Below are 24,132 nucleotides of genomic sequence, written 5' to 3'. Positions count from 1 at the left end.
GGAGGAAGGAGGGGAAAAAGGAAAGAGAGGAAGAGGATTCCATGTATATCTCTGGCCACGTCACTCCTTTTCATGATGTGGCCCTTGCAACTTCCTCAGCTTCAGCTCTTTCATCCACCACCTCGCCACCCCCTCCCTCTACACTCTTTTCCCAAACTATTCCCCAGACAACCTAGGTTCTCTTCTCCTTCTGTGTCTTTGCTCATACCACTCTCTCACCTAGAATGCCCTTCACCTCTGCCTGTGTCCCATGTCATCTCTCTTTCACCCCTGCCCTCTCCCACCCCTGTCCTTTTCTATTTATTCTTCAAATCTCAACTTAAACGCTAAGCCGTCTGGGTAGATCTAGCTGCTCGTTTTCCTTCATTCCCATAGCACCTTGACTTGTGTGTTCTATAGAATGTTTCTCAAACTTTAATGTGCATAGGAATCACCTGGGGATCTTGTTAAACTGAAGACTCTTTCAGAAGGAGAACCTGAGAGCCTGCATTTCTAACAAGTTCCCAGGAGATGCTGCAGGTCCGAGGACCACATTAGAGCTCTCACTACGTTGTATTAGGATTAATTATTTATGTATTCATGTAGCACTGAGCTCCTTCAGGGAAGAAATTAGACCTTAATCACCTTCCTAGCCCCACTGCCTAGAAGAGTGCCTGGTGCATAGCATTTGCTCAGAAGATGTGTTTTGTGTGCTGACCATGGGAAAGAACCAGAAAGTAGATGAGAACCCTGCTCAGTTTCTGATACATTAACCTACATTTTCTCCCTTCCTGGCAGCAGCTATCGAGGCTGCCGAGAGTAGCAGGTGATGGGGCACAGGGACAGGTACCTGGTGACCAGCAAAGCCCTCTGCAGGTACAGAGCTCAGAGTGTCCCTGAGGCTGGAACTTTAACACTCTCCTCCATCTCCCATGCCATGAACTTTACCTATTTGTTTCATTTAGTGTCAGTCTCCCCATATGAGAATAGAATCTCTTTGAGAGGTAGGTATTAATTTATTTTGTTCATGGACAAAACCTGGCTCATAGTCAACCCTCAATAAATATTTGCTGCATGAATAACTGAATGAGAAATCAACCCTTGGTTTCATGTCTCCCTTCCTTCATACAAATCTAATAACCAGGCAAGATCTGGGCTTACATAAGGCCAAGGCAGACAAGGCAGCAGTCAATGAGGAAGAAACTACACAAACAAGAGCATCAGCTTAAAAACTAATCAGACTGCAAAAATTATCAAGGTTGAATTTGCACGCCTCCAACTGAATCAGACCAAAGCAAGGATATTGAGTCATCCACCTTCCCAGAGACCTTCTTAATAGCTCTCCAATACTGGGCCCAGTATTCCCTGGACTGAGCCATACACTGCAAATGTAGAAAAGAGCCTTGTGAGGGCAATGAGCTGAGCGTCTCAGAGTCCCACGGCTTAACTTGGCTTTTAGAGATGCAGCCTGAAACTGCTCAGTACATCAGCGCCCTGGGAGGAGGACTTTCACAACCATTAGAAACTGGGTGTCTCCCCGTTTTTGTAATTATTTGAAGTAATTACAAAACACTAATAATGTTGTAACTATATAATCAACTATTAGTATATAAAATAAAAAATTAAAATATTAATACACAATAATTTTACATATATTAGATGAAAGGGATTCTATCTTCAGATATTTCCCCATTTCTAGCTGTTTATCCATTTCTCACCACCACCACCGACACCCACACCCCCAAGGATTTAATTAGCAGAGTCACACACCTGAGGGAGAGTGGTTTCTGTGCATGTACGCAGAAGGGTATGGAGCCTGCCGGTGGTGTCCTCGGAGGCCAGAATAGTGCTCACAGCCATGGTGGGTGTGGGGAGCAGACAGAGGCAAAGGAGTAGCATACTGGTAATTGGCGTTTCCTGCTGTGCATACTCCATCCGGATTGGAAAAGATCCAGCCTCCCACTAGAAGAGACAAGAGGAAGACACAGAGAATGACTCTGAACTTCCACACCAAAATCAGGTTACCAGCCACTTTGCATAGTTATGTTTCTGTGTGAATGACACAATGTCTGTCCATGTGGAGTTACATACCACCACCCCCACTGCCACTCCCCTTCTATGTTAGCAGCAAAGTTGGCTTCTTTGGAAGTGGATGAAGAAGCAAAGTTGGCTTCTTTGGAAGTGGATGACAGGTCCTATCAAAGTTTGCAAAACCTCTTAAGAAATACTGTGGAATCACAGCTATATAAAATATTATTTGAATGGACAAGTCAATAGAAGTGCAAAAGTTAAGTTGCTTCTGACTTAATTGGGTTAAATTAAAAGTCAATCTAAGAAGGAGGTGTTAGCTGTATATCCTACTCACTGATCTACAGCTACCAAATGTTTAATTTGGTTACCCAGAAAGAGTGAAGGCCTCTCTGTTTCTGCCCAGTGGGAAGGTATCTTTAGTTCTCACTCCAAGCATGAGGAGACATGATCCCTCCCATCACCACCCCACAAAGAGGATTCTGAAAGCAAAAAGAGAGAGAGCTGGCTAGACAACTTGACAAGAATCTTGTGACACATTTTGGAAAACTGCAAAATATTTCACAGAAATGTGTTTGTGAATGACCATCTCAATTGATGCAGAAAAAGCATATGACAAAAGTTAACACCCTATCGTAATAAAAACACTCAACAAACATAGAATACAAGGAAATTGCCTCAACATAATAAAGGCCATATGGGACAAGCCCACAGCTAACATCATACTCAATGGTAAAAAACTGAAAGTTTTTCTCTAAGATCATGAACAGGACAAGAATATCCACTCTCACCACTTCCATTCAACATAGTACTGGAGCAAACTGGAAAAAAGGAAAAGAAAGAAAGAAAAAGCATCCGAATTGGAAAGGAAGAATAAAATTATCTCTGTTCACAGATGACATAATCTTATATGTAGAAAACCCTAAATATTTCACACACAAAAAAAAACTTTTGGAACTAACAAACAAATTCAGCAAAGTTGCAGGATACAAAATCAACACACAAAAATCAGTTGCATTTCTACACACTAACCATGAACAATCTGAAAAGTAAACTAAGAAAACAATTCCATTTAGAATAGCATTGAAAAGAGGAAAGTACTTTGGAATAAACTCTACCAAGGAGGCAAAAGACTTGTACACTGAAAACTACTAAACATTGATGAAAGAAATTAAAGAAGATACAAATAAGTGGAAAGACATCCTATGTTCATGGATTAGAAGACTTAATATTATTAAAATGTTCATACTACCCAAAGCAATCTTTATCAAAATCCCAATGGCATATTTGTCAGAAACGTAAAGCAATACTAAAATTCTAGTATTCTAGCTAGTTGGTGAAAGTATGTGCTTCTTGTTCCAGGGCCTGTATTACTAGGTCTCAATCTTTTCCCATGAATTCACTTGAAGTAGAGGCTTCTACTCAGAATGTTCACTAAATTTTTTTTATTGTGGCAAAAAACCATGACATAAAATGCACCCTCACAACAATTTCCACAAGTACAGTATAATATTGTTAACCACAGGCACATTTTAGTGCAACAGATTCCCAACACCATTTGCTGAAGAGACTATCCTTTCCCCATCATGTAATCTTGGCACCCTTGTTGAAAATTATTTGACCATATAAGCAGGGTTTATTTCTAGGCTCTCTATTCTTCCATTGGTCTATATGTCTTTATGCCAGTACCATACTATTTAGAGTATTGTAGCTTTTTAATGTGTTTTGAAATCAGGAAGTGTGAGGCCTCTAGCTTTGTTCTTATTTCTCAGGATTGTTTTGGCTATTTGGGGTTCTTTGAGAGTCTATATGAATTTTAGTATCCGGTGATATCCACATGCAAAAGAAAGAAGTTTAACTCTTATATTACACCATATAAAAAATTTAACTTAACTTAAAACAAATAAATAAAAAAATGTAAGACCTATAAAACTTCTAGAAGAAAACACAGGAGAAAACTTCATGAAATTGGATTTGGCAATGATATCTTGGATATGACACCAAAACACAGAAAACAAAAGCAAAAATAGACACACTATGTCAAACTTTAAAACTTCTGCACAGCAAAAGAAGCAGTCAACAGAGTGAAAAGGAAATCTACCGAATGGAAGAAAATATTGGCAAACTATATATCTGATAAGGGATTAATGTCTAGAATATATAAAGAACTCCTACAACTCAACAATAAAAACAACAACAAAACTCCAATTAAAAATGAGAAAAGGACTCGAATAGACATTTCTCCAAAGATATACAAATGACCAATAAGTATATGAAAAGATGTTCAACATCACTATTCATCAGCGAAATGCAAATCAAAACTAGATATCACATCATACTATTAAGATGGCCATTATCCAAAAACCAAAAAAACAAAATAGGAAACAACAAGTGCTGGTGAGAATGTGGAGAAATTAGAACCCTTGTGAACTGCTGGTGGGAATGCAGAATGGTGCAGCTGTCATGGAAAACACTATGGAGTTTCCTTAAAAAATTAAACACAGAAGTACTGCATGATCCACCAATCCCATTTCTGGGTATATATCCAAGAGAATTAAAGACATTTGCAAACCTGTGTTCACTGCAGCATTATTCACAGTAGCCAAGAGGTAGAAGTAATCTAAATGACCAACAACAGGTTATTGGATAAGCAAATTTGGTATATACATGCAAGTAAATATTATTTCAGCCTTAAAAAAGAAGGAAATTCTGTCATATGATACAACATGGATGAGCCTTGAGGGACATTAGGCTAAGCAAAAGAAGCCAGTCACAAAAAAACAAATATTGCATGATTCCTCTTACGCTAGGTAGCTAAAGGATATGCAAATAGAGATAGAAAGTAGAACAGTGGTAGCCAGGGGCTTTGTGGAGCGGGAGATGTGAAGAGATGTAGTTTGGTGAATATATGTAGTTTCAGTCATGCAGGAATGGGGGCAGGGGGCGGGCAGGTGGTTCTGGGAATCTGTTGCACTAAAATGTGCCTGTGGTTAACAATATTATACTGTACATGTGGAAATTGTTGTGAGGGTGCATTTTATGTCATGGTTTTTTGCCACAATAAAAAAAATTTATTGAACATTCTGAATAGAAGGCTCTACTTCAAGTGAATTCATGGGAAAAGATTGAGACTTAGTAATACAGGCCCTGGAACAAGAAGCACATACTTTCACCAACTGGCTCTCAACTGAGGGGCCCACAGATAAGGATTCAGACACACCAGAGATGTTCCTTAAGAATATTGACTAGGGATTGTCACCAGGGCTTCAGTAATATGGAAATGGAACTTTTATTAAAAACCATTTGCTTAATACTTTTTAAGTATAAGTAAGCAAATTGTACAGAATTCATATTACAAAATGTATGTCAGTCATTCTCAACAAATCCTTTTGTTATCTTCATTTTCTCATTTTTGTATAGACATGTGGCCCAAGGGATCCCTACCTGAACAACAGATCAAGATTCAGGTGTCCAGTGAGCAAAGCTAGGCAAGTGGTCCCACAGAACTGGACTTTTGTCCATGTAGTTTGCCGCATGTAAGGTATATGCCTTAAGAAGCTTACTAAGAAGACTACAACATATGAACTTTGAAAAGGTATGGTTCCACATGTGATACTATCCTATACAAAAGTGCTTTTTATTCCAGGTCACATAAAAAGTGCTTTTTCTATGGATAAATTTCTAGAAATGTACAATCTCCCAAGACTGAATCAGGAAGAAATAGAAAATATGAACAAATTGATTACCAGTAATGAAATTGAATCAGTAATCAAAAAACTCCCAACAAACAAAAGTCCAGGACCAGATCACTTTACAGTTTAATTCTACCAAATATTTTAAAAAGTTAACACCTATCCTTCTCAACTATCCCAAAAGCTGAAGAGGAAGGAATGCTTCTGAACTCATTCTATGAGTCCAGCATCACCCTGATACCAAAACCAGACAAAAGCACCACAAACAAGAAAATTACAAAACAAAACAAAAAGGAAAAAACAACAAAAAAGAAAATTACAGGCCAATATCTCTGATGAACATAGATGTAAAAATGCTCCAAAAAATTAACAAACTAAATTCAACAGTATATAAAAAGGATTATATATCATGATCAAGTAGGATTTATCCCAGAGATGCAAGGATGGTTTGATATATATAAATCAATGAATGTGATACACATTAATAAACTGAAAAATAAAAATCATATGATCATCTGCATAGAGGTAAAAAAAAAAGCTTTTGACAAAATATAACATCCATTTATGATAATAACTTTTAACAAAGTGGGCATAGTGGGAACATACCTCAACATATTAAGACCATATATTGACAAGCCCACAGCTAACATCATACTCAATGATGAAAAGCTGAAAGCATTTTCTCTAAGATCAGGAACAAGACAAGTGTGCCCACCCTTGCCACTTTTATTCACCATATTATTGGAAGTCCATCACAGCAATCAGACCAGAAAAAGAAATAAAAGGAATCCAAATTTGAAAGGAAGAAGTAAAACTGTCACTGTTTGCAGATGATACTATATAATGAAAATTCTAAAGACACCACCAAAAAATTACTAGAACTAATAAATGAATTCAGTACAGTTGCCGGATACAAAAATAATATACTGAAATCTGTTATTTCTATACACTAACAATGAACTATCAGAAAGAGAAATAAAGAAAACAATCTCATTTATAATTGTATCAAAAAGAATAAAATATCTAGGAATAAATCTAACCAAGGAGGTAAAAGATCTGTACTTGGAAAATTGTAAGACACTGATGAAAGATAGTGAAGATAACACAAACAAATGGAAAGACACACCATGTTCATGGATTGAAGTAATTAATATTGTTAAAATGACCATGCAACCCAAGGCAATCTACAGATTCAGTGCAATCCCTGTCAAAATACCAAAGATAATTTTCACAGAACAAAAACAAATAATTCTAAAATTTTTATGGAAACACAAAAGACCTTGAATAGCCAAAGCAATCTTGAGAAAGAAGAACAAAGCTGGAGGTATCATGCTCCCTGATTTCAAACTAAGCTGCAAAGCTACAATGATCAAAACAGTATGGCTCTGGCACAAAAACAGACACATACTTCAATGAAACAGAATAGAGAGCCCAGAAATAAACCTACACTTACATGATCAATTAATCTATGACAAAAGAGGCAAGAATATACAATGGGGAAAAGATAGCCTTTTCAAAAAGTGGTGCTGGGAAAACTAGACAGCTACATGAAAAAGAATCAAACTGGACTACTTTCTCATATCATATACAAAAATAAACTCAAAATGGATTAAAGACTTAAATGGAAGGCCTGAAAGCATAAAATTCATAGGAAAAAACATAGGCAGTAAACTCTTTTGACATCGGTCTTAGCAATATATATATATATATTTTGGATCTGTCTTCTCAGGAAAGGGAAACAAAAGCAAAAATAAACAAATGAGACTACATCAAGCTAAAAAGCTTTTGCACAGAGAAAAAACAAAAAAGGCCACCTACTGAATGAGAGAAGATATTTGCAAATTATATATCTGGTTAATATCCAAAATATACAAAGAACTCATACAACTAATCATCAAAAAAGCAAACAAGCCAACTGAAAAATTGGAAGAGGAACTGAAGAGACATTTTTCCAAAGCAGACCTACAGATGGGCAACAGACACATGAAAAGATGCTCAACATCATTAATTATCAGATTAATGCAAATCAAAACCACAATGAGATATTAGCTCACACCTGTCAGAATGGCTATTTTCAAAAAAATAATAAGTGTTTGTGAGGATGTGGAGAAAATGGAACCCTTGTGAGTGGTTGGCAGGAATGTAAACTGGTATAGCCACTATGGAAAACAGTATGGAGTTTCCTCAAAAAATTAAAAATAGGGACTTCCCTGGTGGTCCAGTGGTTAAGAATCCACCCTCCAATGCAGGGGACGTGGGTTCAATCCCTGGTCGGGGAACTAAGATCCCACATGCCGCAGGGCAACTAAGCTCATGCACCACAACTGCTGAGCCCGCACACCCTAGAGCCTGCACATCACAGCTAGAGAAAAGCCTGTGTGCCGCAATGAAAGATCCTGCATGCTGCAGCGAAGACCCTGCATGCCACAACTAAGACCTGACACAGCCAAATAAATAATTTTTTTAAAAAATTAAGTTAAAAAAATTAAAAATAGAACTACTGTACAATCCAGCAATTCCACTTCTCAGTATTTTTCCAAGGAAAACAAAAACACTAATTGGAAAAGATATATGCACCCTTATATTCATTGCAGCATTATTTACAATAGCTAAGATAGGGAAGCAACTTAAGTGACCATCAAGAGATGAATGGATAAAGAAGAGATACAGATATAGATATATCTAGAACTATCTATATCTATAGATAGATAGATAGATAGAGATATAATGAAATATTACTCAGCCATAAAAAAGAATGAAATCTTGCAACAACATGGAAGGACCTGCAGGGTATTACGCTAAGTGAAATAAGTCAGATTAAAAAAGTTAAATACCATATGATTTCACTTACACGTGGAATCTAAAAAACAAAATAAATGAGCAAACATAACAAAGCAGAATGGACTCATAGATACAGAGAACAAACAGGTGGTTACCAGAGAAGAGGGGGTGGGGAGGAAATAAATAGGTGAGGGAGATTAAGAGGTACAAACCTCCAGTCACAAATGAGTCATGAGGATGAGATGTACAGCATAGGGAGTATAGTCAATAATATTGTAATAATTTTCTATGGTGACAGATGGTAACTAGACAAAAAAAAAAGACTCCTGAAAAAAGTTTTTTTAAATGCTTTTCTGAGAGCTGCTTCTCTTCATGGGGCTATACTGCCACTTCTGCAATGAAAAATGCACTGAGGTTTAGGGGAAGGAGAGAGTGAGGAATACCATAGCTGGAAAACTGCAGAAGGAATCCTAGCAAGCCACTATCATCTAAATTAAAGAGTATCTCAGACACTGATGCCACTGACTGTGTGTTACTGTTGCAGGTTTAGAGGACCTGCTCCACCATGGGACCTTCTCTCTGATCTGAGACATGGAGAGAGTGGCACCCTGTCAGGAACATCCAACCTACCTGCAGAATCCCAGGTATATTACTCCACTAATACTGCAGCTTTCCAGTCAACAAATGCAGCTTCCTCATATGCAAAGCAATAGCCTTCCTGAGGCATTGCAACAGTGACCAACTCAAAAACTAGCAAGCACTAAGAACAAGGGAAATCCAAAACAGAGAGGCGAGAGCGGAGTGTAAGGGTAGGAGGTACACCCAGAATGCATTTTTATGAGCTCTCTAGCCTCACTGACACTAAAACGAGAGTCTAAGAAATTTACTATTTCCATTCTTCTCTCCTGCCTAGGATTTGAGTAAGCCCCCCATGAGCACTGGTTCTCTCTGGGAATTCTTGCAAGGGAATATACTTGTCTTGAGTGGAAGAAATAACCTGTTGGGTCTTGATAGAAGATTTGGGACAAGCCTGAAGCAGTCATGACAGGTAAAAAGTCTGAGTGCGGTGGAGATGCTCCAGGCCTCTCCCACCCAGTGTTCACCCAACTCACAGTGAGAATAGGCCACATGCTGGCTCTCAGACATAGCTTCCGGAACATCTTTGAGGTGGTTCCTGAAAGAGCAATGAGAGTGCACCATGGCTGTCCAGCTTATTATACAAGTTTCGTATCAAGTACACCCAAGATTCTCTTTGGAGAGCAATACATTTCTTGGAATAAGAAAATCAAACACCTTTTTTTCCCTCAAAGTTATTATCTTTCCCACAATATCCTTCTCCTACTTTACCTACTTGTGCAATTGCTATTTGAATTGCAATTTTATAGTCACTCCAGTTTACCTTATTTACACCTATCCCTAGTTAGCTTGATCTTACTGATTTGTGATCAGTGCTCCTGCTGACAAAATTCAAGCAACAATAACAATAGCTAAGATTTGCATAGGACTTCAGGTCACAATCACATCTGTGATATGCTAGATCCACCAATGATCCTGTGAGAGAGTATTACTACGCCCGTTTCGCAGATTTAAAAAATGGGTCCCAGAAAAGTAAACTGACTTATGCAAGCCAGGAAATGGCAAAGCCAGGACTCAAAACTACGATCTCTCACTCAAAGTCCTAATTTTTTTTTTATTATACTACTTTTCTTATCTGAAAAAGTTATTTCTTCTACATTGTCAAAATTAAATCAAGTATTGACAGCACAGACCCCTGTGACACATCACTGTAAATATCTGTCTATTAATCTAGAGCCTTTAAGATGAAAAGGAAAAATTAGACGGTTATAGGAGTTAGTGTAAAGATTTGAAACAGACAATAAAATCTGAACACTTCAAAGGAAATCATTCACACCCCCAAAATCTCTGACTTCTCTTCTCTCAGACCTGAAAGACATGAGCCTCTCACCTTTACGAATATCTCATATGAATTACTCACCTTTCCTTGGTGAAATCTAGTTTTTTTAAAAAAAACTTATTGAAATCATATTATTCAGATAATTGTAGGAAAGACAGAGTGAATTATTAAAAATTTAAATCACTTTTTTTTTTAATGGGATTGTACTACTTTTAAGAATCTGTAGTAAAACAGGGCTAATGAAACATGGCCAGTTCCGGGATCTCCTGGACCCATATTATAAGGGACAGGTAATTATGAGTTTGTTCTATTTTGCTGATTTTGTTGGACATTGAATTGAATATTAAAAACATGCTTCTATCAAAGGTAATGCAAGTGCTACTAGTTAGTTCCTTTTAAGATGATTATAAATTTCACATTTACAGAAATCATAAGATTTCACTGAAATTTCTCTACTCACCTTTCCTTAGCATCCAAGAAGGCTTTGGCAAAAGGGTTGTACTTGATTTTGAGAGCTGTTATCTTGTGTTTACAAAGACAAGAAGTGTTAGTGAAAGTAGAACATGCATGGGCAGACAGAACCCTTTATCTTCACCTGTGAATTTCTGTAAAATCAGAATAATTCTCCTTTCTCTTTTTTTCTCCCTCTCCATGTCTCTTTGCTTACTTCTGCACAAAATCACTATTGCACTGTCCAACAAGAAACGTTTCATTGTCACATGTGGTAAAAATGCCAAATATAGTATAAAGTGAGCAAAGAAAGGACAAAGCATTAGACATGCACAAGCCTTATGTGCCAAACCCAGCATTCATTCCGTTACTCACTCATTCTTTTCAACAACAATTGAACACCTACCATCTGTCAGTTAGTTTTCCAGTCACTGAGACACAGAGGAGAGTTATACAGGTGAGAACCTGCCTCCAGAGTCTTGAGTACAGACTAATATCAACTCCCTAACTCTTAAATAATCACTTACCCTTTGGGCCATGTTAACACAAAAAACAAACTATCACTTCCAACCACTGTCACTCTTTATCCCCCCTGGCCTTAGCCTGCTTCATTTTTCTTCAGAGCCATCTGACCAAATATATATATATGTTTGGTTTTCATCTCTCCCCACTGGGATTTAAGTGCCTTGAGGACAGTGCAGTATTACCAGCATGTAGTAATACTCAGCAAATATTTGCTGAATAAAGGAAGATTTTGGCTCCCTTATCCACCCCTGTGGCCACTCTCCTCTCAGGGTGCATGTACATCAAATTGGCAGGGATACATCATCAGGAGACGGAGGCTCTGAGGTTAGATTTTCCTGAGCTTGATTCGCCTGAGGCATGTTCAAGACAAGAATTACAGCATCAGGCTGGTAGCTTGCTGGAGGTGTGGCCTTAGCCCTGCTTGTAGTTCAGAGGGAACTGTCCCGCCCATGTCCAGGAAAAGCTTCTGAGCACTTACCCAGAGGGCAACCAGATGACAGGTTCCACCAGCCACGCACTAAGAGAGCAGGCAGCATGTAAGTGGATAAGGGGCATTGCCCGGAGGCCAGAGGAGGCCAGGATGGGGTCCCCAACTCCTCCCTACTTTGCAAAATTGCAAAAGCCCACCCTCCCCTCATAGACCCAGACTCCATCCTACAGAGAGTAGCAGAGGGAGGAGGGCAATCTGATGAACAAAGTGGTTCAGCCTATAAAAACTGAACAGTACTTGAGGGCCTATTTAAATTAAGAGATATTTAGTTAATTTCTCTTCCCACTGACCTGCTGGAGGGGCTCAGCTAAGAGGCCAGATTACCTATAGAAGAGAAATTACATTTCCCTGCACATCTGTAGCGTGAGTTAAATCTGCACCTAATTTCACCTGTAGGCACTAAGGCAGCAGTTTCCAAACCTGGATGATTATCAGAATCCTTTAAGGGGACTCTTAAAACTACAGATTCTGGGCACCGTCACTGGAGATTCTGACTCAGTTGGCTGGGTGGGATGCCAAAAATCTTTTAAAGCTTCCCAAGAGGGCTTCCCTGGTGGCGCAGTGGTTGGGAGTCCGCCTGCCGATGCAGGGGATGCGGGTTCATGCCCCGGTCCGCGAAGATCCCACATGCCGCGGAGCGGCTGGGCCCGTGAGCCATGGCCGCTGAGCCTGCGCGTCCAGAGCCTGTGCTCCGCAACGGAAGAGGCCATAACAGTGAGAGGCCCGCGTACCACAAAAAAAAAAAAAAAATCTTCCAAATAAAGAAATGCAAATTAAAGCAACAATAAGATACCATTTTTTTCTGCCCTATCGAATTATCAAAGCTGAAAAAGTAGGTAATCACAGATGTTGAGAATGGTGTGGGGATTGTAAATGGATATGCCCTTTGGAGGGAGTTGTTGGGGCTTTGTCTATTACAGTTCTAAACACACACTCTCCTCAACAGAACAATTCCATTTCTGGGTGCTTAATATTCTCTGCAGTATTATTCATCATAGAAAATAAAACAACTGGAAAGATCTAAATGTCCATTGGTGGGGAACTGATTGCCTGAAATATGGTATATCCTTTGCAGGCATTTCAGAAAAGGAGATAAGCCTAAATCTAATTACATAGAAAGATATTCATAATACACTGTTAAATACAGGCAGAAAAGTAATTGCAGAGTAATATGAACATGAACCAATTTGTGTGAGGAAATCTATACACTGATATATATTTATAACTGCACAGAATATGTGTGGGGAAAAAAAACCACACTCTAAGCTATTATTTGTAGTGCCCCAGGGGAGTAGGACTGATAAAGCAGGAAGGAAAGAGAACATTTTTACCTTTTATTTTTTTATTTCATTGTACATACTTCTGTACTATTTGTCATGGGTTTTTTTTTTAATAAACATGTATTACCATTAAAAAAATTTTTAAGGGGCTTCCCTGGTGGTGCAGTGGTTGAGAGTCCGCCTGCCGATGCAGGGGACACGGGTTCGTGCCCCGGTCCGGGAGGATCCCACATGCCGCGGAGCGGCTGGGCCCATGAATCATAGCTGCAGAGCCTGCGCGTCCGGAGCCTGTGCTCCGCAACAGGAGAGGCCACGGTACTGAGAGGCCTGCGTACCGCCAAAAACAAACAAACAAAAAAATGTTTAGGGGTGGGGGAGGGATAGATTGGGAGTTTGGGGTTAGATGCAAACTATTACATATAGAATGGATAAACAACAAGTTCCTACTGTAGAGCACAGGGAACTATGTTCAATATGCTGAGATAAACCATAATGGAAAAGAATATAAAAAAGAATGTATATGTATAACTGAATCACTTTGCTGTAGAGCAGAAATTAACAACATTGTAAATCAACTATACTCCAGTAAAACAAATTTTTAAGTTTAATCAAAAAGAATCCAACCCATCAGGTGTCCTGGTGCAGCAGGCCTGGAAACTCCTAAAGTATGTGGATGGACCAAATAATCCTGCTCCCGCAGAGTTTACGGAGACCAGATTCTGGCTACTCCGCTCTAACCACCAGAGGGGCTCAAGTTAAGCAGGAAAAGACCTACATGTGCTCCAAAAAAGCTAACAAGTGGGACAGATAGCATCACACAAACCCGAAGAAGATGCGCGATTGGATCAATTCCCACAGATTTGCTTTAAAATAGGAGAGACACGCAGCTCTTTGTAGGCCAAGGGCCTGGAAACAGAGACTTCTGAGTTTCTGCTAATTGTATTACAATGCACAGCTGTGCCTTATTGGCACCAGGAAAAGAAGCACTGGCGGGCCTTTGGCAAACGAGGAGGAGGGTGTGGAAAGCGACTACTGCACTGTTTAACTTCATTTTTGCTGAGTGTATCTGAGTCCTGGAAAACCTACCTTTCATCCATGCTTGGTCATGGCAATAAAAGCACCACCACCCAATCCTACCACATTCTCCCAGGTGACATCTACACACACACACACACACACACACACACACTCACCTCCTCGTTCTGATAGGCAGTCACAGCTATGAACTGGGTTTCAGGGAAGGAGCAGTTCATCACCATTCGATGGGCACCTCCAACACGCACTATGTGAACCTGGGGTTCATATTTATGCAGAGAATTCAACATTATCTGTTGAGGTGGAAGGAGAGAGAGGACATGCAAAGCCTGGGGCGGCACAAGTGACAGATGACCCAGCGCCTTTGGTTAGTCGCAAGCTCAGCACCCCCTCCGTTAAGGCTACACACACCGAATCCCCGGTCGCCCGAGCTGCCTCCACCTCTCTGAGAAATTACTGAGGGGACATTTTTTAGAAGCTCTCAGGGAGCATAACTTTGGAGATGCTTATAGCAGGGTGAGGGGTGGGTTGCCAGGGAAGAGCTGGTCTAAAGAGTGTTCAGTTTTCTGCCAAAATCCTGGCTTCCTTTTTTTTCTCTCCCATTTTCAGCACAATGATGTGGATTTTGCTCTGTTAAAACATACTGTTTTTCTTCCTATAAAGAATCCTAATATCTCAAAATCCTGACACGGGCTGCATTACATAAAGTATAATGACGGCTGACATCTGCCGGCTACATAAAATACACTCTTGGTGATTCAAACCAGAGGTTTATTGAAAATCTCATGTTGTGAAATCTGGGGGGGGAATAATAGTTTACTTTTCAATTTCCTGTTTTAATAAATAACTGGAACCTTCTGAATATTGCAAAGACTTAGGTGGATGACTTCCGCTCTTAAAACAAGAACCCCTATGTCCCAGCTAGGTAAGCACAGAGATCAGAGAAGGGGTGAAAACTCTGAGGGCTAAGAGGCTGACCAAAGGGAAATCTGGGGGAATGAGACCTCTTCCTCCCAGCTGTGTCTCTAATCCCCCAAAACAGTCTACATTTTATAAAGCAAATAACAACCTTGCACAGTACCCTAGTGTTCACAATCCTACCAGAGGAAACAAAAGAATAAAAAGCCTCAAAATCTTGTTTACTCTAATTGGAGACCTTAAATAAAACCTTCCTTATTTAAGGTTTGTTTGGATATTTTTTTCTGAAAACCCAAAGCTGATTCAATATTCTATTGATAATTATCACAATACCCAAGTGGAGGGAGCAATTATTTCATTTCGAAGCAGCTTTTTATTAAGGTAGTTGTCTCTTGCCAACATGCCACTTACACCAAAAAGAGGGGAGAGGGAACAACAAAACCCTGGTACCCACAAACATCTCCCTCCTCCCCAGCTGGGTAAAAAGCACCACACACAAGACAAAACTCTGAAAGGCCCCCCGATGATGATTAAGTAAACTACTGCGCTCTCTCACTCTCTCTTAACATCAGGAAGTCCATTAAAAACTGAAAGCACCAATTAAGAGCTGTTTATTCCTGTTCACATTTGGACTCCGGGGAATAATTGGCTTCCGTGAGAGAAGAGGTCGGTGAGGACCCCCTAATTGCCTAAATGCACCCTTGAAATTTCTTGATTGGTGTAGTGGGGTTAGGGTGGCCGGGCAACAGTCGTACCTGCCCACCTCCGTTGAGCTTGTTGGTCAGCTTCACTTTGCTGAAGGAGATGGGCGCCTTCATCCAGTGGGCCCCGAAGTTGGGGGAGTCCGGGTGGATGTAGACACAGCTGTGGCTGGAGACCTCTGGCTTGCCCGCGGGCACCCATTCCCCATTGACGTACTTCCAGCGGTGACTGTCCGTTGGGACAAAGTCCAGCAAGAGCGAGTACATGGCATTGGGGTCCAACCCCGTGACGCTAATCTTTAGGACCGGGAACATCCGTCTAAAAGAAAAGGCAGAAATTGAGCCACAGGAAGGATGTTAGAGTGTTAGGGACATCTCCCTGCTTGTCCAGCCCTCTCTCCACTCAGAGGAGACCTTGCATTTTCTGTCCCAGGGGTGCAGAAAATGCCCCGGGGGAGGCCAAACAAAGAGGGGCCAGGCCAGCGGCCCCAAGTCCAGCTAAGCCTCTTTTTAGCAATGTATTTTATATTGGGATTTTACTTTTAAATGTTGTGCTCCACTTTAAAGTCTGAAAACCACTGATCTAGTCATTTGACTAGAATGAAGTACCTCCTGAAGCTTAAGGTATATAGTCAGATGCCAGGTTCTCACAGAGCTTTCTCCAGAGGTTTCCTCCCAGCCTACGTCAGATTCTCATGCTACTGACACAAAGCAGCCCTTCTCCATCTCACAAAGGACACCAGTTCTGAATAATAGTAATAGCGTTATAGGGAAAACATGGTTTTTTGGTAAAGTGAGTGAAGGGAACACTTGACTATACATCAATTCAGACCACTTCCTTTCCTGCAGGACTTGTCAGAGGCTTTAATGTGCACCGTGAACCTTTGGAAAGGGGGTTCGGGGTTGTGCACACTCTGCACTTATGTACCAGTGCTACCTTCTCACCTATCATCTTGTGGGAATTTGCATTCAAGAAATACACTTTGAGACACGCTGATCTGGATTTGCTGGTCCCTTCTCCCACCCTCTAGGGCAACACCAGCAAGCTTACTCTCACAAATATTTGGAGAAGCTATCTCACCTGGCTTCTGATTCTCTTTAGTTGCCTTTCCCTTCACCAAACTTTCTAAGTTGCTCCAATCTCCTCAAAAGACCTAGTTTCCAGACAGACCCTCACCACCTCGCAATTGCCCCAGAGGCTGTCTTATTTGTCAATACATCTTTTAAAATCTGAATCCCCAAGTTGAGAAGCTAACAATCTAGGGTCTAGACATGTGCTGCTCAGAGTGGTCCATGAATCAGCGGCATTAGTATCAGCTGGAAATTTATCAGAAATGCAGAACCTCAAGCAGCACTCCAGACCTACTCAGTCAGGATCTGTGCTTTTGCAAAATCCCCAGGTGAGTCGTTGGAACATTAGAGCTTAAAAGGTACTGGTCTAGGCAATCTTTAGCTTTTAAGACAATAACTAAGGAGATATCCAAGGGAATAAGGGGGAGTCACTCTGAGGATTTGTGCTTCTGGCGAGGCTGGGAGGAGAATGAAAAGGGGGAAACTGGAATGTGTCCACTGCTAAGAGAAGGGGTTGCCAGGAGCGGAAGTGTTAAAAGCAGAAAGGCCAGGAACTGGAGGGTCACAAAGAGCACCTCCTGGGTCCAGAGGTTCCTGGTTTTGAGGTGAGGTACAATGGGAATTGATACATATGTTAAGCGAAGAAACTGACCGACAGATGACAAAGGATGGATCTAGAGATGGACTCGACCCATCCAGGCTTCTCAGTCTCCTGAGTTCAAATTACATGGGCTCCCTGAGCTCTCTGGACAGAAAGGATTTTTTTCCCTCTGGTTCGCCCACCTCATCAATACTTCCTTTCCGACTCCTTTGCTGGATCCTCTTCCAGCTTAGTCCTCCAGTTGTGGATGCGTAATGGGGATCTGTTTTCAGCACCCCCTCTTTTCTAAATGTCCTACCGTAGAGACCACTTCTAATCTCATGGCGGAATACAAAGAGCCTGGAGGATTTTATACCAACCAAGTTTCATACCCCTGGTAGGGTGCTTAGCAAGCATTAATAGATACTACCTTTGAGTACTAGAGGGTGGGTGACTGAGATAATGAAATTGAAGCTTGGTGAGTTTAAGTAAACTAGCTTACGTCCATATATTCAGGAAGGGTGGGAGTTGAAACCAAACAAACTGAACCAGAACCTACCCTTGAAATCATTCTTCACACTCACTAGGATGGCTATAATAAAAAAGGTGAACAACAGCAAACACAGGTAAGGATGTGGAGAAACTGGAACCCTCATACATTGCTGGTGGGAATAGAAAATGGTCCAGCCACTTTGGAAAAAAAGTCTTGCAGTTTCCTCTGTTAAAATACAGAGTTGTCATATGACCCAGCAATTCCATTCCTAGGTGTATATGCAAGAGAAATGAAAACATACACCCATAAAAACTCGTATACAGACAGTCATAGCAGCATTATTCGTTACAGTCAAAAAATGGAAACAACACACGTGTCCATTGATGAGTGAATAAATAAAACGAGGTATATTTATACAATGAAATGTAGTTTGTCAATAAAAATGCTCTAACCTGGATGAACCCTGAAGACATTATGCTATACTTTAAATCGGTGAATTGTATGGTATGTAAATTATCACAATAAAGCTGTTAACAAAAGAAAAGTAAAGAAGTAAAGAAGCCATGGTGTCCCGGCTCTTAGAAGGACACATCCAAAACGTGGTAGAACCATTTGTTGCTTTATTCTCTAGTACTTCATTTGCCAAGGATTTTACGATTTTTATTTTTTATCACAACACAAATGAACTAAGAGATGCTATATATTTTTATCTCCATTATGCCAATGAGGAGTAAATATAAGTCAGTCAACCAGCCAAAAGTCTTGTAACTGGCAATGGAACTCACCCTGCCTCTGAGCCAAGTTCAGTTCCTCCTGCCTCCCCCCTGCCTCTTTCTCTGGCCTCACAAGGACCGGGATGTGTTATCTATTTACTTATGGGCAGCACTCATGACCAGGCTGTGCTGTGAGGGATAAACTGCACTTCTTATCAATTTGATCTTTTTTCCCTTTTCTTCCCAAGGTGTGGCTAACCACAGAGATGGCCAAGAGTCTTTGAGAAGCTAAGAAATATGTAAATCAGACCCGATATCAGAGAGAGAGAGAGAAGCAAATGTGGCAGGGCATATAAGCACTCCTCAAAACCGGGCTTGAGGAACCACACATGCTTAGGCTTGGCCAGTGAACTCTGTGTTGATTTGCTGTGAGGCTAGTTTTTCAGTTTTCATTTCTCTAACAGAGGATCTTGAGAGCCAACACTGCTAGAGAAGGCTCTGAGGAGTGAGGTCTGTGGGAAGGAAGAAAGAGGGCAGAGGGCTTCCCTGGTGGCGCAGTGGTTGAGAGTCCACCTGCGGATGCAGGGGACACGGGTTCGTGCCCCGGTCCGGGAAGATCCCACATGCCGCTTAGTGGCTGGGCCCGTGAGCCATGGCCGCTGAGCCCGTGCGTCCGGAGCCTGTGCTCCGCAACGGGAGAGGCCACAACAGTGAGAGGCCCGCGTACCACAAAAAAAAAAAAAGAAAGAGGGCAGAGATAAAGCAGATTTTCTAGGTGGGAAAAAACAGCAGAGATGGTTAAAGGCAAAATTCAGGAAGTTTCACTTGTAAACTCCTTCCTCCATTTCCCCACAGAACTATAATGATCCTGAAACACTCATCAGAGCTTTTGGAGTGCGCGTGCTTGTGTACCCACAGGACATGGATGTTGAGGCGTATAGGAAGAGCAGCAAGAAACCAAAGCAGCCTGGTTAGAGGCAGATCACACAAATACATATGATCCTCATCCACTGCAATTGTAAACTTCAGAGACAAATATCCATGGACTACAGGGACATGGAAAATTACTTCCTGATGTGCAACCTTGGTTTCCTCTCCTCTTGCAACTCCATCCCTGGAAACTATGAACATCAGCTCACGGCACCAACATCACTTAATCACTGGCAAGTTCAACTTAATGATCCTAACACTTATTTTATGATAACAAATGGATACACCAATGACATCAGAAATCCTTCCAATTTCTTAAAATCTCCTCAAGGCATATTTAATCCAAATGAAATTAAATTATTTAACTGCATGGAAATACACATGAAATATAGCTGTTTCCCCTACGGTGAAGATGTTACCGTAGAGAAAACAAAAGGTGCAAGAGATTTCACTTACTTGCCACTGAAAGCTGAAATAAATTTTTTCCTGCAACCTAAAATATAAGTTCCTAGCTTAAAGGATGGAGATAAAAGGAAGTACTTACAAGCTGAATGCACTAGTGGTGATTCAAATGAGCTCTAGGGGAGTATTATAATAGTTATTGTTAGTTCTGAAAGACTATTGAATATGAATAAGTATTTTAAATAAATACTTTTTTAAAGAAAAGAAATAGTAAAACGGGGGCGGGGGGGAGGGACAGGAGTGGGAGGAATGAAGAACCATCATAATCCCAGTTTCTGGGGATAATTCAATGATTTTCAGGGAAAATCTCTGTTTACTACTTCTGATCAATGTCAGAAGCAAGCCTCCTATTTATACACATAAATAAATCTCCATTTGAAAATGACTCTTAATTCATCAGCCCGTCCTATGCTGGTTTTTTTTTTTTGTTTTTTTGTTTTTTTGCGGTACGCGGGCCTCTCACTGCTGTGGCCTCTCCCGTTGTGGAGCACAGGCTCCGGATGCGCAGGCTCAGCGGCCATGGCTCACGGGCCCAGCCGCTCCGCGGCATGTGGGATCTTCCCGGACCGGGGCACGAACCCGTGTCCCCTGCATCGGCAGGCGGACTCTCAACCACTGCGCCACCAGAGAAGCCCCTATGCTGTTTTAAAACTTGCTATTACACAGAACAATTACACTCAAGTGTGCAAGAGCTATCTGATTACTCTCACTGAAGCTTTAGAAAAGCCAGAAAGTCAACTGCCTGCAGGGGCAGGTGAGTAACGCGAATGAAAAGGGCAAGGACTGGGTGTTAACAACCAGGAATGTTTTTATCCCCAGAGAAGGGCCACAAATCCATCTACCTCAGGCTCAGGAGTTTGTGTGAAAGGCAGGGATGCTGCATCTAGAGTAGACATCATTCTACAGCCAGAGGAAAATGGGTAAAATGGAGAGATACAGGAATAGATGGTGAGGAGAAAAAAAGTGGGGGGGGGGGGAGAGATGAAGATGAGAGTAAAGAAAACAACGAAACAAGAAAGATGTGTCTATATCCAGAGCAGGAAAGTGTTGTTAACAAGTTATTCTGAGAAGCTAAGAGATTGAGAGTAATTCCAAACCACGCTCATTCATTACCAACCACATCAATTTCTTAGAGATCTGTCTTCCCTTCTTTATCTGAAGTACAAAGGGAACTTTCTATCTCCTGGCAAAATCTTGACGCTAAGGGGTTCAGAAACCCTAAGAAAAGATTCAGTTCACTAAGGAGGTGAAACGTCGCCAGGACCTCCACAGAAAATAAGAATAACCATGTTGACCATAATTAGACTCTTTCTACAAAGAATAATTTTCACATAGTTAATGACTTTAAACATGTGAAGACTTTTCAGTTTTAAATATGAAGAAAAAATTATATAGGCGCAAAAAGGCAAGAGAAAGCTCTTCTGAAATTATAAAAGTACATACCAATGTGACATATTATTAAATTGAATTTTATAATGGTTTTAGAAACTTTTATTTATTCCTCATTGAAACAGATTAACTATATATTTTTCTTGACGGTTGTACTTATTTTACTTCCATATATGACTGCTTTGACAGCCAAACAGATAGTATGAGGCTAAGTATTAGTGTAACTACAAAGAATAATGAACAGAAAGTTCTACCCGTCATCAGACATCATAAAATTTTTACCATTGTGTCATCACTCATCTTTGAAAGGGAAGAAAGTAAATCCAATTAGGAATTGGGGATGATTCTTTGAAATTAAAAACATGTTTTCTATTTCTTTCTACCAAAAATAATGTGTCAATACAGATCAAGAGTAGGAACAGGTGTAATTATAATTACAAATATTAAAAATAATAAATCCTATATATGAAATAAATATGGGACCCATTTAGAGAGCGAAAATAGAAGCATCAAGCAAGGTTGATATTCCTGCTACTATTAATAATCACAATTTATTGAAACGCCCTTATTTCTGGAACACGATTTACTTACCAAGCACTTTAATGTCACACAACAACACTCAAGTTCATAATTTTCCCGGATAGATGGGAATGGTTCATTCTCTATACCGTGCATTTTATGCAGCAATGGAAAAGTGAGACATCAGGAATGGAAGCATGTTTCACAAGGACAAAAGCCTGCCAGAAGTTCAACTAGCTTCGACTTTTCTGTCATTGGAGAACAGAATTTCTCTCAAGGGTCACAATCAAAGTTCTACTGAAACTAACCATACTGAAAATGCCTTTCGACGTTTTGTACTTTTGTGACCATGTGAACAGAAAGATCAGTGTCAACTGAATGTTGGGACCTGTTTGGCCAAGCTGGGAGCACTGAGATTTTCTTTCTAAATATTTTTATCTCCTCTACTAAATAGAAGCTCTTAATATTACCTAGACATCACTTGGCAGGGCTAGATTTAATAGAACCCAAGAAACACCAACAGAGATCCATTTCAGTTAATCCCTAATTTGTTGCAATGAAAAAAAAAAGGAAGGCATCTTCTCTTTTCTCAGGGCAGTATATTACGGTTTCATTAACTATTACGGCAACAACTCTCACATCGTCATAAACACACACAATCTCAAATGAACACTCACCACAAACACACAGGAAGAAGCAGATGCAGGGATAGGCAGTGAGATTAAATTTGCCTTTTTGCCTCTGAATCTTCAACTAGTCAGAAATGTCTGGCAAGTTCGCTACACTTCAGAGGAAACCATCCAGCTTCCAAATAAAGTTGCCTGTTACCTTATCTGAACAGAGTTGGGGCTCAAAGAATAATAATCTGCTCCAGGATATACAGTCAGTCAAAAATTAACATTATTTTCTGACATTTGAGTGCATTTCCCAAACCCATGGGACATGCCCCCCTTTATAATAATTTCCCAGAATTTCTTCATTTAAAATGCACGCAGGACAGGTGGCTTCACCCTCCACTTCTCTGATGATCTCAGAGAAATTAATTAAGTTGGCTGGGGGAAAGCCGTGGGAGACTGTCCTCCTCGGGAACATGTTTAATCAGACCCCGCTGCCTCTGAGTTAAGAGCGGCAGCCTCTGCGATACTCAAGGGGCTTCGCTTCCCTTGCCAAGCCCCGCCAGCCCAAGCAGGGCCGTGGATAAACTCACCTGCCGTTCTTGGTCACGATCATTTCATTAGTGACTTCCTTGAACCTCTGCCAGAGAGGGGCATCCTCCAGGATGATCTGAAGTTGCTTCTCCGTAGGGTCGCCTTTTTCCCTCCCTGCCTGAAGCTCACTTTCCACCACATTGAGCAGGCGAGAGACGGTACCATCGCTGGTCTTCTGTGTGCCCAGCTCACTCATGGCCACAGGCCCCTCTCAAACTTTGCTGAGAAATGTTACCTACTTTGCCTGCTTCCACCTCTTTCCTCCTGTCACTTGCCTGCTTTTCAAATCCAGCTGGACATGCCTGGGGAGCTGGGGAAGAGACGCCCTGTCTCTTGCCTAAGCTCCTAGCATGACACCCCTGAAAGTCTCCAAATTATAACACCAACCTGTTAAGCTTCAGTTGGGGTGGGGGATGGAGGGAGGGGAGAGATGGGGAAGAAAAAGCCCTCTCTTAATTACTCATTGGATCAGGTGGGAGACAACCTGGCTTTCCCATTGGCTGCTGTGTATAGAGTAGACATTTAAGAAGAGTACTCCATCCAAATTATCAGGCTTTTATCTTGCCGTACCTGAAGAGGTCTAATCGGTGTATTGAGGACCATTTTCCTGTTAATTAAAATTGTTCTGGGCCCAGACTGCAACAATCAGGCAAATCATGTTTGTGTATAAATCATGGCATGTGGCACCTATAGGGAAAGAGGTCCTGGGGAGGATCGACAAACGTGATGCCAATACAGGTTTCCTGACCCAGTCGAGAACCTAAATCCATAAGCTATTCGCTAGCTCTGAATAGAACAGCATATATGGAAGGCCAAGGGCACCGTGCCAAGGAATATGACAACTGTGTCGCAGAATGAAGGAAGGTACTCTGTGCGCCACCTGCTCAAGGGTCAGAGATCAGGAGCAAAGCGCTAAGGACCTCTTTCTCCCAGGGTATCCCGTACTGTCATCGCTCTCCTGAGGAATCCTACA

The 24,132-nt window shown here is 40.9% G+C and overlaps 1 protein-coding gene across 1 annotated transcript in view; it reads right to left on the bottom strand.

Annotated features, from left to right (window-relative positions):
• Positions 1-23,355, bottom strand: part of TBX19 (T-box transcription factor 19) — a 28,570-nt gene extending 5,215 nt beyond the window's left edge. The window contains exons 1-6 of the mRNA XM_067728567.1: positions 23,159-23,355; positions 15,849-16,113; positions 14,334-14,468; positions 10,856-10,917; positions 9,593-9,654; positions 1,750-1,941 (exon numbers count right to left, since the gene is read on the bottom strand). Coding sequence (XP_067584668.1) covers positions 1,750-1,941; positions 9,593-9,654; positions 10,856-10,917; positions 14,334-14,468; positions 15,849-16,113; positions 23,159-23,355 — 913 coding nt within the window. The remainder of the gene's footprint in view (positions 1-1,749; positions 1,942-9,592; positions 9,655-10,855; positions 10,918-14,333; positions 14,469-15,848; positions 16,114-23,158) is intronic.
• Between the last annotated feature and the right edge of the window lie 777 nt (positions 23,356-24,132).

Source organism: Pseudorca crassidens, chromosome 2, assembly GCF_039906515.1.
Source record: "Pseudorca crassidens isolate mPseCra1 chromosome 2, mPseCra1.hap1, whole genome shotgun sequence".
NCBI classification, from domain to species: Eukaryota; Metazoa; Chordata; class Mammalia; order Artiodactyla; family Delphinidae; genus Pseudorca; species Pseudorca crassidens.
Note: the sequence above shows the minus strand (reverse complement) of the source record. Positions and strands in the feature narration are given on the sequence as shown.